Source organism: Rana temporaria, chromosome 3 (genome assembly GCF_905171775.1).
Source record: "Rana temporaria chromosome 3, aRanTem1.1, whole genome shotgun sequence".
In the NCBI taxonomy this organism is placed as follows: domain Eukaryota; kingdom Metazoa; phylum Chordata; class Amphibia; order Anura; family Ranidae; genus Rana; species Rana temporaria.
Genome location: NC_053491.1, coordinates 59,857,759 through 59,874,621, shown reverse-complemented (window position 1 = coordinate 59,874,621; position 16,863 = coordinate 59,857,759). Strand labels below are relative to the sequence as shown.

Here is a 16,863-nt window from a genome sequence, read left to right as displayed (position 1 = left end):
CAACAAATATGAAAATTATCTGCAAGAAGGCTTCTTTGTGTGGGTTGCTGATAAGGTTATAATAAATTTATGAGAAGCAAAGACACAATTATATTCCAATGTGATTAAGCAGTATGTCTTAGATACATGGATTTATCTAGAAAGAAAAATACAGGGACTTTTTGTGTGAAATAATCTTAAGAAAGATTTTCCAATTATGTGGCAATGTGCAGATGTGTAATGGCCTGTCTGCAGGTGTTGTACCCAAATGCTGTTGATCTTTCCTTTACTCATTTTTAATGGATTAAGCCATATGCAGTCCATTCCAAGACTAAATGTTACAAATTAAGCCAGAGAATGGAAAATCTGACTATAATCAGTGCGGACATTTTCCCATCTGTAGGTCACTACAATGCACTGCAGCAAGGCCACATCGCAATGATACCTGAACCTCATTAACTACCTATATAGGGAACTATGAACTTCCACCCAGTGTCTAATCAGCAGGTTTTGTGTTTCTGTGTTGGCCTAACTACTGCCTTTGTTTCTGAATTCTGACCTCAGTCTGTACTTGGACAGTTGCTTGTGCCTCTCAATTTGGTACCATGCCTGACTGCCTTCTGTCTTTGCTCTGCCTATCTGTCTGAAGCCTTGTGATGCACTAATGCTACACAGTTTGTTGTTGGCTGTTTACAGGTAGCTTTGTGACAATTCTACAGTAATATTTTGTAACAAATCTGAAGGTTCTGCCTATAATTTCTATGTTCCAAGTGAAATTTAGCAAAAAAGGAGAGTGTAAACCTAGGGTGGATCACTGCCTCAGGTAAATGCACAAGTTCTGGACAAAATAATAGATCCACATACCATCGCAAACACGAGTTTCTTCATTGAGGAAAAATCCTGGTGGACAACGGCACTGGAAACTTCCAAATGTGTTTATACACTTTCCACCTTGACAGAGACCTGGCAACTCAAGACATTCATCGATATCTAGAAGACATTACATTATACATTGTTATTTCATTCATGTGTTTAAATCCTGGCTGCTATTTGGTATTTTTAGTTCTTTTTTCCAGTCATGTTTTCATTACTACAAGGTATAGATTATTATCATCAATAGGTTCTCATTAAAGTGTTGCTCACAGAGCATTACGGAGTCTCAATGGTGCCATATTTGGTGCCGTAAAAGTAGCCAGGTATAAAACCGTCTGGCCAGTAGTGATAAATGTTTGTGTTGGCTGACTAATGTTCAGCTCGTCAAATTCGTAGTACAGCAATCTGAAACAGCTACAAATCCATCATTGCCTAGCCAAAACACATCAATAGCAAAAGGCAAGAGAAGAAACTAAAATAAAAATCCCTGTTATAAAATCACCAAGTTATTGACTTAATATAATTTGATTACAAATTATAGTGGCTCTATAATTTCCCAAAAGAATCCAAAGAATGGTCCTTCTAGAAGACTGTCAATACTGACCTCGCTAAAGGGCAGTTAGTCCAAAATCACTATGTTTAAGAAATACAGCCTTAGGAAAAGCCTTATTTATTTGACACTTCCAAAAGTGTTGGAAGTCTGTTCATGCTGTGCACAATGTGGTTCTTCCTGCCAGCTCTTATGTCACTGCAGGACGCAGTAATGACATAGGGGTTGGCAGGAGATACTAATGAGCAAAGAACCAGACATCCACTACGATACTCAGAAGATGTCGCAAGCAAAGCCTTTAACGAAGGCTCTATTGCTTGGACATACACCATTCTTGTTTTCGGGGGGGGGGGGGGGGGTTATGTTTGTGTGTGTGGGGGGGGGGGGTAGTGCTGGGCTGCTGAGGTAGAGTTGTTTTAATGATACAATTTAAAAATTACTTTATTTATGAGTGATAGGAATGATTTGCTATTTCGATATCCTAAGATCCCACTTCAGGCAAAAACTAATCTTTAAATATACCTCCCTCCCAACCCTATCTAACTCATTATTATTCTCATAGTAATTCGCACCAAAGTCCTTCACTGCTGTTGATTCCAGTGCAGGGGCCGCTGTTCCAGTGCGGCATGGGGCCCTGAGATCTCTGGTCCCCTGCCTCCTCCCTGTGATGACATTGTCCTCCCTTTTTTATCCTGAGAGGAACCCACAGGCAGTCATCTAATAGCAAATGTCCACCTTTTACAGGCAGTGACATAGGCATTCACAGTAGGACCCCTCCAGCAGGAAAACACAAGAGAAGTATACTCGGGCCAGCTGTGTCACATGATTGTGGCTTCAGGTAAGTTAATAAATGGCATTTATATCGTGTTTTTTTCCTTGACATGGGCATTAAGATTATTGATATACTTTACTAATAGATCCCCTTAAAGCAATATGCTTACCTTCTAAAATGACTGTGATAGGATTTGGTCTGAATCCTTCTCCTCCTGGACACAGAACTTTATATTCAGCTGTAAAACAAAATGCGTGTTCATTTCTTGTACAATTAGCTTTTCCTAATGCAATTCATTTTTAGATGGTTGTGAATTGTGAGCCAGAGTATTCTTTTTGCAAAACCATACAGTGCGATAGGCATCTGATGGTAATTAGGTTTTCTGCAGAACTGATAAACAGCCTGGATTTGGAAAGCTCACAACTTTATCATACAAGAAAAAGAGATTAAGGCCGGAATCACACTAGTGCGTTGCGTTTTGGAGCTGCGTTCTCGTTGCGAATTCCTCTAGAGGGTGTTCTGCAGATCAACTGCGGTTTAGCTGCAGATCAGGTGCAAATTTGGAGACCTGGGAGAAGTTCCGGGTGAGAGGAGAGTGGGGGAGAATTGTATTGAGCTGAATGAGAGAAATTCCTGCAGAAAACTGAACACATGTGCGAATTAGATGCATACCCATAGAAGATAATGGGACTGAATTCGCACCTGAGCCGCACCGCAAGACATAAAAACCGCATGCGGTTTGGAGGCAATACGCAGTGCGGATGCATCGCACATATGTGAACCAGCCTCATTGAAAACAATGTATTTTGAAATGTCCTGCGAATTAGATGCGGTTTAAACCGCACTCAATTCGCATAGGTGTGAACCTGGCCTCAAAGGCTATGTTGACACTACTGTGGATTCAGAAGAGCACTCAACCCAGTGTGTTATTTTGGCAGCTGGGCCGCTCTTCTAGAGGAATGGTCTGTTGGTGGAAGAAAATGAAAAAAATCATAGGCATCTCTAAACCCAATTATTACAAAGCGTGTTTAGGTTAACACAGAGGGGCTGATTTACTAAAACTGGAAAGTGCAAAATCTGGTGCAGCTGTGGATGGTAGCCAATCAGCTTCCAGGTTTTATTGTCAAAGCTTAATTGAATAAGCTGAAGTTAGAGGCTGATTGGCTACCATGCACAGCTGCACTAGATTTTGCACTCTCCAGTTTTAGTAAATCAACCCCACCAAGACACCTCCACCAACAATGACATGTAAATTGGGCGGTTTACCTTTGTACATGCTTTCAGACCAAACATTTGAGAAATGCTTAGTCTAGCTAGTTGGGTTATTTCCCTTTACACTGCTTTGCTGAATAAAGGTCAATGTATTTTATTCAAATAAGCAGAGGCCGGTTTTTATGCAGTCGTTCATGAGAACTCAGCCAAAAGATGGCCAGATTAATGTTTATAATATATACTACTAAATTAGTATTATATTTTGTATTTTATATTATTATTTGTATGACTGCTTTGACTCTTCCCTCACTGTAATGGCTGGATAGTATCCACCCAGACTGCCTATATCTGTCAGAATTCCAACATTGCAGAGGGCAAAATCGTTCATTACTTTGCTGCCTGTAGCAGAGAAGCAAAAGTCTTGAGGGGACTGATCTGCACTTGTCTGACCAAACCAGGCTTTGTCAGTTAAATGTATCTACTTATAAAAAATAAAATAAAGTTTATCCGATAGCAAAGAACAGAGTATGCATGTATATGACTTAAAACATTCCAGACAACATTAAAGTACATGTGAACCCTTCAGTTTAAAATAGAAACAAAATACAATATATTTGTGTATGTACCATATTTATTTTAATAAAAAATTAAATGGCTTACTTGAATTCACTGGAGGACAGTGTTCACAGGGGGTTCCCCAGGCCTTCCCAGGTGCGCAACAGCATGAAGCCTTGGATACACCAACACCAATCTCAACACTGCAGGACAGGTCTCCATTATCTCCTCGTGGCTTTGCCACTAAGTAGCAGTTGCCAGATCGAATGTCTTTAAAAGAAAAATGATACAATATTATTTTTGCTTTTATTTTACAAATAAACGTCATACATGTATCCACTAGCATAGATGACAAATGTAATGCTTATGTAATGCATGTTTTAAGCATATAAACAAATATATTAATAATACTTTCATTTTCTGACCTAGTAATTCTCAATTCTGGGATTTCTACTCCAAAACCAAGTAAAAGGAGCATACTTCCTATAGCAGCTACTTGACCTATCCCTATTCGTAAAGCAGACCTTATCACCTAACCCTCTCTCTACCTGACCCTTAACATTTACCATAACCCCTTAAATGCCTAATATAATACATAAAGCTTACCTTAAAGTGGAGTTCCAGATGTTTTTGAGTTTATTAAAAGTCAGCAGCTACAAAAAGTGTAGCTGCTGACTTCTAATAAACACACACTCACCTGTCCCACAGTCCAGCGATGTGGCCACCCGAAGCCTTGGTTCTCTCCCCCTCCTCTCCCTGGCGCTGGAAATTGCAAGTGTGGGCATGCGGCTGTGATAGGTTGTGGCTGCACAGCTGGGAGTGCAATGCACATGCGCGAGTCGCGCTGCGCCACCTCAATGGCCAGACAATCTTCTGGGACCTATGACATGCCCCCCACCCCTAAAAAATTACATACCAATTGTGGCAGCTAATTGTGGCAGGTTAAGGAGTGCAGAACTTACATTTTTCGGTGGAACTCCACTTTAAGTTGACCATACACTAGTAGAAATTTGCTATAAAAAAAACTTGTTTTAAAAACATTTGTTTCTAATCATTTTGTTTCTAATCAGAGTCTTCTGTGAGACCAGGAAGAGAGAGCAGCGGTACTACAGACAGGGACAGTCCTGGTTTGAGGGAGGGGTACGAAGAAACAGCTAGTAGAATGTTTTTTACTTTAATGCAGACAATGCATTAAAGCGGGGGTTCACCCAAAAATAAACTCTTTTACATTAGCTACATTCCTCCAGCATACTGCTAACATCTGCAGTATGCTGTTTTTTTTTTGTACTTATCGTTATACGAGCCCTTGTTATCCAGCTCCGAGCGGGGGATTACTTCCGGGTATAGGCGTTCCTAAGCTGAGAGGAGTTGATTGATGGCTGCTAAAGTGCGTCACGCCTTCCGAAAAATACCGAAAGTCACACTCGGGTGTTTACGGCGCCTGCGCAGTCAGCTCTACGCGGCAGGCGCAGGCGCCGTAAACCCCGGAGTGTGACTTCGGGTTTTTTCGGAAAGCGTGATGCGCCTTAGCAGCCGTCAATCAACTCCTTTTCGCTTAGAAACGCCCATTCCCCGCAGGATTTCCAGCTCGGAGCCGGAAAACAAGGGCTCATATAACGATAAGTACAAGAAAAAAAAAAGAAAAACAGCATACTGCAGATGTTAGCAGTATGCTACAGCTAATGTCAAAAAAGTGGATTTTTGGGTGAACCTCCGCTTTAAGGTAAAAAAACTTTTGACTTTAGAGCCACTTTAAAGCCAAGGCCCCTTGCGTGTGTAGAGTTCTGCCTGTAACTCCTATGCCAACACAAAAGTATGTAAACTATATTTCTTAGTCCCCTTTCACACTACTGTGACTTCAAAGTCGCACGATTTTACCACAACTTCACGGCCACGATTTCAGGGAATGCCTGTGTAAGTGGCATCAAAATCGGACCAAAGTAGTGCAGGGACTACTTTGAAGTTGGAACGACTTGAAGTAGTATTAATATGAATGGTTGCCATTGGAAATCATGGGAAACGACTTGTCATTCTACTTTGCCATCACAAATCGTGGGACAAGTCATATATGTGTGAAAGGGGCCTTAACAGGAAGAAAAATAAATCCAGAGATAGATACACAAAGGTGTTTTTTAAAGAGAGTCATCTTTCTTTCCAACTAAATTCTAATATATCCATCTGTAAAATGTAAAAATAAAATAAAAATCTAGTTTTTCCTGATATCAATTTGTCAATCCTGACATAAATGTACATGCACTGATAAAAGAATCATACCGACACATCCAACACCAGTGGGATTTAGTTGGAAGTCTGGTGGACACTCGCAATCGTAGCTACCAGGAGTATTCGAACATGTCCCACTAATACAGGTTGTAGGATCAGCACATTCATCCACATCTGTAAGACAAGAAAACATGCATTATAAAACATTTTAAACAGCTGTTTTAGCATACAATCAATAACCAAATCACCAAACGTGCTGACATCATATTTCGTAAATAGAATTAAGTAGACTAACTGGTGAAAATAGAATAGAACAAAATAGCAGAGTGGCGCAGCAATCAAAGTTACTTGAGGTTACCTTATACTCACAGGCCCGGATTCACATACATTGGCGCATATTTATGTCGGCGTAGCGTATCTCTTTTACGCTACGCCGGTGCAGCGCACAGAGGCAAGCACTGGATTCACAAAGCACTCGCTCCCACTCGCTGTTAAAGATACGCTGGGTTTCCTCAGCGTAAGCCAGCGTAGGTGGTAGTGGGCGTGAGCCATGCTAATGAGGCGTGAACCCATGCAAATGATGGGCCAAGCATCATAAAAGTACTTAAAACGAACGGCGCATGCATCGTCCTGTGGACGTATCCCAGTGCGCATGCTCAGAATCACATCGGAACTACTCCCTAAGATACGACGGATCACTGCCTACGACGTGAACGTAACCTACGCCCAGCCCTATTCACGTACTACTACGTAAACGACGTAAAATACGACAGGTGTTCCCTGGTCCATACCTTTGCATGAGTTGCGCCTCATAGATGGGGAATAACTTTACGTTGGGCGTACGACCTAAGTAAACCACGTATATTATGCGCCGGGCGCAACTACGTTCGTGAATCGACGTATCTCCCTCATTTGCATATTTGAAATGAGGCGGCCAGCGTAAATATGCGCCCAAGATACGCCGGCGTAGGAAAGTTACGTCGGTCACATAAAGCCTATTTTCAGGCGTATCTAGTTCTGTGGGCACGGCCCATAGATACGACGGCGCATATTTACACTTACGCAGTGTATCTCGAGATACGTCGTCGTAAGTACTTTGTGAATCCGGGGCAAAGTATATGGAATTCAGAACCACTGCTATCCAAAACTGCCATGCAATGTCTCTGCTTTGGCCTTGTGAAGTGTTAAAATTCTGCACACATGGTGGTTACAGGCCCAGCCAATATGTCTGTTAGGAACTATAATCAAACTAGGATTGAAATCTGAACATATTAAAGAGAACCTTGCAATATATGCAACTCTCTCCTTGTTGGCCTACATCTACACAGACTATCCCACCTTTAGTCTATCATGAATGCTGCTGCCAGGCCCATCCATCTTACCAATCATCTTGCCACTCCTATTTCTTTCCTTCCACTGGCTCCCATTTGCCCCAACAAATAAAATTCAAAAAAATATCAACATATGAAGCCTTCCACAACTCTGTCTCAAGCTACATCACCAATCTAGTCTCCAAATTTCTCCCAAATCATTCTATGTCTTATCCCAAGACCCCCTCCTCTCTAGCTTCCTACTCACCTCCTCTCATGCTTGCTGGCTATCTCCTAGTTTGTCCGCCTACGAAAATTAAAATTTATGTCTTAATGGAAACCTATTTAGCATCTACCGAAAAACATAACTTTTTACTTTCTCCTCTCTATCATTAGACCTTCCCTTTTAGATTGTAAACGCTTTTAAAGTGGTTTGAAAGGTAAAGGGATTTTTACCTTAATGCATTCTCTGCATTAGGCATGAATTGAGCCCCCATACAAAGTGGCTTCATATGGAGGCACTCAATGGGGGAGGAGCCAAGAGCACTGATAGGGGACCCCAGAAGAGGATGATTGGGGCTGCTCTCTGCAAAACCATTGCACAAAGCAGGTGAGCATGACATGAATAGAAAGAATAATTGTAATGCAATTTACTACCAATTTATAGAATGGTTTGAAATTTCTGAAACAACATCTACAGATGGTCAACCCATAACTTGTCCACTATCTTTGTCTTTGTGTAACAAAGATTTCAAAATCATCTTACCTGTACAGTTGCCTCCACTTCTATCCAGCTCGTATCCTATGTCACAATCACATCTAAAGAGACCAGGGAGATTCTTGCAGGTACCATAGACACAGATGTTGGGCAGTGCACATTCATCAATATCTGGAAATAAAATATCATCTTTATATTAATGTGTTATCTATAAAAGCAGAATACTGTATCTCCTAAATCCAACTAAAATACTATTATTCTACTGGTAATGGATGGATGATAAATGACAGAGGGCATACTGTTCCCAAATATACACACTGGCCCAGATTCACGTAGGGCGGCATAACGTTTTGCGGGCGTAGCGTATCTTATTTACGCTACGCCGCCGTAACTTAGAGAGGCAAGTGCTGTATTCACAAAGCACTTGCGTCCTAAATTATGGCGGCGTAGCGTAAATCGGCCGGCGTAAGCACGCGTAATTCAAAGTAGGCAGGTCGTGGGCGTGTTGTATTTAAATTAAGCGTGACCCCATGTAGATGCATGGCCGAACGAACGGCGCATGCGCGCACATGCTCAGTATCACGTCGTATTTACGTCCAAAGATACGCCGGCTCAATGCCTGTGACGTGAACGTAACCTACGCACAGCCCCATTCACGTACGACTTACGTAAACGACGTAAAAAGATACGCTTGTTCCGACGTCCATACCTTGCATGGGCTGCGCCACCTAGAGACCAGCTTTATCTTTAAGCCGGCGTATGTCTTACGTAAATGGCATAACTAATTGCGACGGGCGTACGTACATTCGTGAATCGGCATATATTGCTCATTTACATATTCAACGCGGAAATCAACGGAAACGCCACCTAGCGGCCAGCGTAAATATGCACCCAAGATACGACGGCGTAGGAGACTTACGCCGCCCGTATCTTGGCAGAATTTATGCGTAACTGATTCTATGAATCAGGCGCATAGATACGACGACGGCCATTCGGACTTACGACGGCGTATCTGGAGATACGCCGTCGTAAGTCTTTGAGAATCTGGGCCACTGACTACAATTTATGCAACAATAATCATGTTTTTAACAGAAATGTTAGCATGGTTATTGCAGCGTGTTTTATTGCAGTTTCTGTCCCTGCTGGAGGATCCTTACCTACTCTAACTAAGTTAAGGAGCACATATCCACTGCAACATTGGGAATGTCTACTGAACAACTAAACTTTTTAGAGTTTGATCTTCAAAACAAAATCATGCTCCTCATATTGCTAGTTTGCTTCATTTATTGGATACTCCACCTTCACACGTTTTTCCATCAATGCTTGGTAAGAATCCCATATCGCAGTCACATCGGTATCCCCCAGGGGTGTTGAGGCATTGACCATTTCCACACAGATTGACATTCTCTGTGCACTCGTCAATATCTGTTAAAGAAAGCAGACAATGTTAAAAGAAGGCATTTTTCTGAAAAAAAAATATTTTAGGACATGATTCAAGCTCTAAATTGTTTTGGGAGTTTCTTTCACTGGTGTTGTAAATAAGGCTGGAGCGACATTGTAACAGGGATAAGTTCTGTGCTGGCAGTAGACAGGCATAATCAAACTACCAAACCAAATTTTTAATTCGGCTGCTAATCTTTCTTAGTGACCTCATCTAAAGATAGCAGCCACCATGAAAATGGAGATTACAGAGGCACCATGATAACATTAAAAAGTCTGTTTCAAATATGGTTTGTTTCCACCACAGACTTAAAACACATGCAACAAAAATAAGTTAAGAAATATGCAATCTATGTAATACAGTAAAACCTTGGACTTTTATATCAAAGCGAATATCCCCATAAGAAATAATGGAAATTCAATTGATTTGTTCCCCAACCATTTATTTATAGGTCTATAAGCATATAGTCCATATAAAAAGATTATAGCAATGTGATAGGTTGTGTAATTACTGTATAAAATGTAAATTCACAAATGGAAGCCTCCACAGGGGAATTAGAAGCAAAATCCATCAGGAGCTACAGAGTATAAAAGAGAAGAGAGGCTCCTTGAAGTGTAGCAATATGTTGCTAAATGTTGTAAATTCATTAAATGTAACCATATTGCTACAGTTAGGGGCTCCTCTCTTCTCTTTTATACCCTGTTGTGACATGGCACTACTTGTATATCAAGACATTGCTTGTATATCACGTCAAAATGTATTATAATGTTGCTTGTCTTGCAAAATGCTCTCAAACCAAGTTGATCTCAAACCAAGGTTTTACTGTATTAATTTAATTATTTTATTTATTGTATTACCTTTACAGTAATATTTTTAGTGAACCTGTCACAAACTCAAGATGCTCCAACTAGGAATATATGCAACCAGAATAATTTATAAGTTTACTATAGTTGTATCTGGCTTATTTTCTAAAGTCTGTGATATTTTATGAACGCTTCAGTGTTTATACAAATACTGTCTTTCTGACAAGGCAAGAACTAGACACTCATCTGTTCAAGCCAACCCTCTGATATTTATCTCACCCCTTAGCCAAGCAAGTATACACATTCTCTTTACTAAAGACTCAAGCATTGGCTTAGGAGCTTCCTTTTGATTGAGACTTTAGTCATTTACTTCTGATTATAAAACAGTCATTCTCAACTAGGGTTCCTTGCAGTGGTCTCAAACTGGCGGCCCTCCAATTGTTGCAAAACTACAATTCCCATGAGGCATTGCATGGCTCACAGTTACAAGCATGACCCCCACAGGCAGAGGCACTTGTAGTTTCACAACAGCTAGAGGGCTGCCAGTGTGAGACCCCCTGCTCTAAAGTTCCTTGAACTGTGGCTGATTGATCTGCCATTTGATGGTGTCTGTGTAGTTCCATGGCCAACGCTACATGGCAAAACCAGCAGTATGGCGCAATTCTTTTTTTCAGTTGTTTGTAAGTTGAGTAAGGCGAGTTGTAGTCTTACTATCACCAATGTATGTGGCATTTTCCCCACTGACCCCCAACTAATTGATTTTAGTAAAGGAAAGGTTCTTCAAGGGCTGGAAATTATATTAGAGGTTCCTCTGAGATAAAATGGTGGAGAAAAGCTATTATAGAACCATGGTGTCATTTCTTTTTATTCATTTTATTGCTGTGAGTGTAACCCTAATGAGCACCTAACACTGACATACTGTATATTTATTCATCCTAAAAATCGCACTGACCTGCCCTTCAAGTGAAGTTGCATTCAGTGTGAACGGGAACTTAATGTCAGCCCTCACAGGCTGCTTGTAACTGCCGTTCTTTAGCTCACCTACTCTTTTATTACTTGGGGGGATAAAATGTGACTTCCCATTGAGTGGATTTTGTTTTTTAATATATGATGCAAAATACAGAAGTGGAATTAATTTTGAAATTCAAAGACTTACCTGCACACTCAAAGCCATCACCACTGTATCCTTCTTTGCAGAGACATCTATATGACCCCATGGTGTTTTTACAGTCTGCATTTGCATTACACAAATGAGTTCCATTTGAACATTCATCATTATCTGAAACATTGATAATAGCATATAAATATATTTTGATTAAACACATAGCAATCATAAGAAGACAGTATGAACCATAAAAAACAATGTCACATTCACAATGTTTTTGGGCAGGAAAGAAACACTTTTGTTTCTATGTTAGGGATAAAAGGGCGCTTTAGAAATGTAAAAGTAGTTATCAATTCTGACTCTAAGTTTAGTCTTACTGAAGCAATGTTAATTTTTAAGTCAAATTTCAATTTAGTTTTAGTCTTAGTCTTTTGACTACAATGGCATTTTAGTTTTAGTCCCATTTTAGTCTTTTGACTAAATTGCCATTTTAGTTTTAGTCGTATTTTATCATACAGTGCAGTAACACATGTTTTTTCGCTGGTTACCATAATGCACAAAAGTGAATGCTGTTTAATTGAACATAAAATGGGAATTATTATCTAATGAATTGGCCTTGCTTTGTGTCTGTTAGCACTGCAGCTGGTAAACGGACATTTAAGAGCATTTGGAATTTTTTTTCAGCAGCCCCTGAACTCTCCTATGTGTTATCTTATGGGTACAAGTACATTGAGGCGTACAGAAGCATTAGAAGCATTTATTTGAAAGCAAAAATGTGCGTTTAGGATGGAAGTTTAGGGGCATTTTAAATACCAAATGCTTATAAGAGCATGTAAACACATCTAAACGTGGTAACTCATGTTTATAATGGGGAATCATGTCTGACCATTTGCACTGTTATAAAAAAAGATTTTCCAAAACCCTTGTATATTGTGGGCTGCAAGTGGGGGGGAGGGAGAGAGGGGGAGGAAGAAAAAGAGAGGGGGGATAGAGAGAGTGAGAGAGAGAGAGAGAGAGAGAGAGAGGGAGAGAGAGAGGGGGAGGGGGGAAAGGGGGAGGGGGAGAAAAAGGGGAGAGAGTGAGATGGGGAGAGAAAGGGGAGAAAGAGGGGAGAGAAAGAGAGGGGTAGGAGAGGGAGGGAGGGAGAGAGAGAGAGGGGAGAGAAAGAGAGAGGGGGGAGGGAGAGAGGGGGTGCAAGAGAGAAAGGGGGAGGGAGAGAGGGGGAGGGAGAGAGAGAGGGGGAGAGAGAGAGGGGGAGAGAGAGGGAGAGAGGGGGGAGAGAGAGGGGGAGAGAAAGAGGAGGAGAGAGAGAGATCGTTTTTTTTCCTGCATTGTAGGTATTTGGATGGGTCTACTGAGCTGTAAAATCTGTTATCTGTCAAAAACGCTTCTAAACGCAAATGCTCATAAAAGTGGCAAAACTGATGTTTTTAACCGTCGTTTACCAGCTCTCAAGTTCAATCGTTCAGAGAAGGTTTTCAAACATCCTGTGTACATGAAGCCTAAGTGATCTAACAAAAGCCAGCTTCCAATGAATAGCAGAAAGTGTACATAAAGAACTTCTACAGAAGCACTTATTATCTAAATATACTCTTAATAAGCACCAAACAAATCATGCAATTGCTACTGCACACGTGTCTTTTATTAGCAAGTACTAATTGTCAGCTTACTGTGAACAGATGGTGGTTCTGTTTCTTTTCTACTAAGCAATCATTTATGTTGCATGTTTTGGTAATGTATATATATATATCCCAATAGATCTAAAGACTTTACACTGATTTATAATATGGAATTATGAATTCAGTTTTAGGCAGATGTAGGTATTACTACTTCTGATGTTTGACTGAATTGAAATGCAAATGACTATTCTCCTACCATCCTTTTTAAACTACTTTGGTTGGTTCCAGCTTCTAATCAGCTTTGCTGGCATTTGAACTGAAACAATTGTTATGTGGTGTGTTTCTTTTCTGCCGCAGTTAGGATGGGGTATACTTGCAAACCACTGAGGTCTTTAGCTAATAGAATTTAAGCCTCATGTAAGCATCTAGACCAGGATCTAATACCCTTTTTTAAAATAAAAAAAGTGATTTGAATTAAAAACAAAACAATACATCTAGACCAGTATTTTTCAAGCATGGTGCTGTTACACTATGGGGTGCCTTCTGGGTTCTTCCGGGGGGTGCCCTGATACAATGTCTACAAATTGCTCCAAATGACCCCAAAAACGGTCCACAAGCCAGCAAGTAGATCAAGCCTGCATTTTTGTTATACAAAGCCACATGTTTTTATTGTGCAGCATTACAAGCAGCTGCCGGTGTCCTAGCAATTGATGATGTCAGATCATCAATTGGGACAGCTACATATGGGACAGCTGGCATGCTAGGTCAATAACATACTGTACCTGTACACTTGACGCCATTCCCTACCCATCCAGGATTACAACTGCATTTGAAAGCTCCAGGCGTGTTTGTACACGTGGTGTGTCTGTCACAGTTGTGGGCACGTCACAACGTAAGGAGCATGTCAAGCGCTAATGTGACCTCAGCACTGAGGTCACATTAGTTGAGTGAGAAACTAAGGGAGTAGAGAAACACTGGAATACTAGTCAGTGCCAATGTGCAAAGGTGTATTTGCTTTGTAACAATAATTACTTTTAATGTTAGGTGTCCTATGGGTATGGATGTTGCTGCATTAGGCCTCTTTCAAACTGCTCAGTGGGGGATCTCTCTGCTGATCCTTGCTGAGCAGGTGGATGGCAGGTCTGCATGGACACAGCCCATCCTCTGGGGTGGTCAGATGGAAAATGAGTGCCTGGCTGTTTCCATCCTATTGTCATGCGATCCGATCTGCCGGACGGATGGGGAACAGATCCCCATACATCTGTTTTTAGCAGATGGGATCAGATGCCAGTGGGTGACAGCAGACACATGCCCGCTGACATCCGCCACCACATAAAGAACAATGGGTGGTTCGATGGGGTCCACCTGAGAAACGGACAGGTGGATCTGACTGGTCCGCTGATGTGAAAGGGGCCTTATGTAAAACAATTAGTTATGTTATTTACATTTTGTATATTTCAAGTCTCAAGATTGTGCAGACTTGTAAAGTGTGCTGCAACTGAAAAAAGGTTGAGAAACTCTGATCTAGACAAGCAGACTAATAAAAGTGGAGCGAACTTCAGGGGAGAGAGCTTCACTGCAGTAAGGTACAATTATGGGACAGCTAGGCATGCTAGGTCAAGAACATCAATCAAAGTTACAAATAGAACATCTACTGTAGATGTCAGTGAAAATACTGTACCTGAACACTTGACGCCATTCCCTACCCATCCAGGATTACAGCTGCATTTGAAAGCTCCAGGAGTGTTTGTACACGTGGCATGTCTGTCACAGTTGTGGGCACCAATCTCACATTCATTAACATCTGCAGGAATATTATATTGAATTGATTATATAAGATAAAACATTTTTTATGACATTACCAAGATCATACACGTTTATAAAGATAAATTACATAAGAAATGCTCAGCAATTGCTGTCATACTCACATCACTATGTCAGTTTCCCTACTGATTTAAGGCATTCTTTGTTCTGCTAAAACCTGACGCTAACAGACTGGATGAGATCATGAAGAACTTCCTCAACACATTACAGCACTCCTCGCAGCTCTTCCAAAATAAGGATCCCTACCATGACAACCATACTCTCATCCATGGTCTACAGCTGGGGAGTGGGGACATTTTTACTAGTCTCAGGATCAACATGAAAAGTCTTGCCGTATCCTGGGGACCAATAAAAATAGGTGGAGGAACACATTGACCTCATTTACAAAAGGGAATACATCAGTGGGGCTTCCTGATGCTTGTGACAGAAATCTATGTGGCTTACAATGATGACCTGAAAAACAATCGTGCACAGATGCATTTAATGACTGCAAGTTAGATATGTCTTTTCTCAATGAGTCACTGAAAAAAATGTGAACCATAGGAGATAAAGGTTAAATGCTATTGTTTTTAGCAGGGATAGCTCTCTGGGCAATTACTTATGTAAATGTTGGCACGATAACAAACATATTTTTCTTATAATTTTGTAACAGAAAACACATTTCATGCGCTGTTTAAAGTTCACTTTTGAGGATGAAATGTTCTAAAGAAAAATATATGATCGAGCCAAAATGATATTTACAAAGAATATAAAAGTCCATGAAAAAGAGGAAAATTATATTTAGGGAAAGTCAGATGATATGACTGTATCAAAACTTCTCCACTCCCCCTCTACGTTCACCATATGGCTGTGTTCACACTATCGCCGCACGCGGCTCACAGCAGAGGTCCAGTGTGTCCCCGTTAATTGTTTTGGGTCTAATTTCAGCCTGGCTTTTTGGCTGAATTCGGACCTGAAACTGACCAAATTGTCCTTGGAGCCGCAGCAGAGATGTGTGAACCGAGCCGGTCAAAATCTCCTGCTATTGCGAATTAGATGCGGGGTAGCCACATCCAATTCACAATAGTGTGAACCCAGCCTTAAGGCCCCGTACACACGGCCGAGGAACTCGACGTGCCAAACACATCGAGTTCCTCGGCCAGTTCAGCACTGAAGCCGCCGAGGAGCTCGGCGGGGCGAGAGCTCCCATAGAACAACGAGGAAATAGAGAACATGTTCTCTATTTCCTCGCCGAGCTCCTCGTCGGCTTCCTCGGCCGAAAGTGTACACACGGCCGGGTTTCTCGGCAGAATTCAGCCAGAAACTCGGTCGGAAGCTGAATTCTGCCGAGGAAACTGGTCGTGTGTACGGGGCCTCAGTCTTACCACTCTATTCATTTACATCCACTTGTTCATTCAGCCCCCCCAAAATAAAACTATATCCGGGAACCTCCCCGATAAGAAGAATTCTAACTCCCACTTGATCATTCTCCTACAAAACCTACCACCCAGCGTTTTCTGTATTTTTTGTGTTGCATAATTAACTAGGGAAAAAACCCCCCACAAAATAGCATCTTCGTTCTGAAGCTTCTTATACAGTAATAATTTGCCTAAGACGCAACATTCTTTAGCTTTTCTGTGTGTACGTCATGTACTTTACATTCAATGCTGGCTTCAAACTCCTAATTGCACCATACAAGCAGAAACTGCAGATTCTCTCTATTGTCGAGTAAACCCAACTCATTGCTAAATTGCGAATTCAGATTTAGAAATGAAAAATCGTTTTCCAAAGAAACTAATACATGCATTATTATTGCTATTAACTGAAAATGATTAGACATCTGTTGAATAATCTGTTGACCAAACTCATCTCTGTTGGAATGAGTTCACGTGTATGAAAA

The 16,863-nt window shown here is 41.0% G+C and overlaps 1 protein-coding gene across 1 annotated transcript in view; it reads right to left on the bottom strand.

Moving 5' to 3' along the window:
* FBN1 (fibrillin 1) overlaps window positions 1-16,863 on the bottom strand; it is a 359,844-nt gene that overhangs the window by 58,532 nt on the left and 284,449 nt on the right. The window contains exons 32-39 of the mRNA XM_040342652.1: window positions 14,842-14,964; window positions 11,593-11,715; window positions 9,492-9,617; window positions 8,241-8,363; window positions 6,216-6,338; window positions 4,047-4,211; window positions 2,344-2,412; window positions 844-969 (exon numbers count right to left, since the gene is read on the bottom strand). Of these exons, the coding sequence (XP_040198586.1) occupies window positions 844-969; window positions 2,344-2,412; window positions 4,047-4,211; window positions 6,216-6,338; window positions 8,241-8,363; window positions 9,492-9,617; window positions 11,593-11,715; window positions 14,842-14,964 (978 nt within the window). The remainder of the gene's footprint in view (window positions 1-843; window positions 970-2,343; window positions 2,413-4,046; window positions 4,212-6,215; window positions 6,339-8,240; window positions 8,364-9,491; window positions 9,618-11,592; window positions 11,716-14,841; window positions 14,965-16,863) is intronic.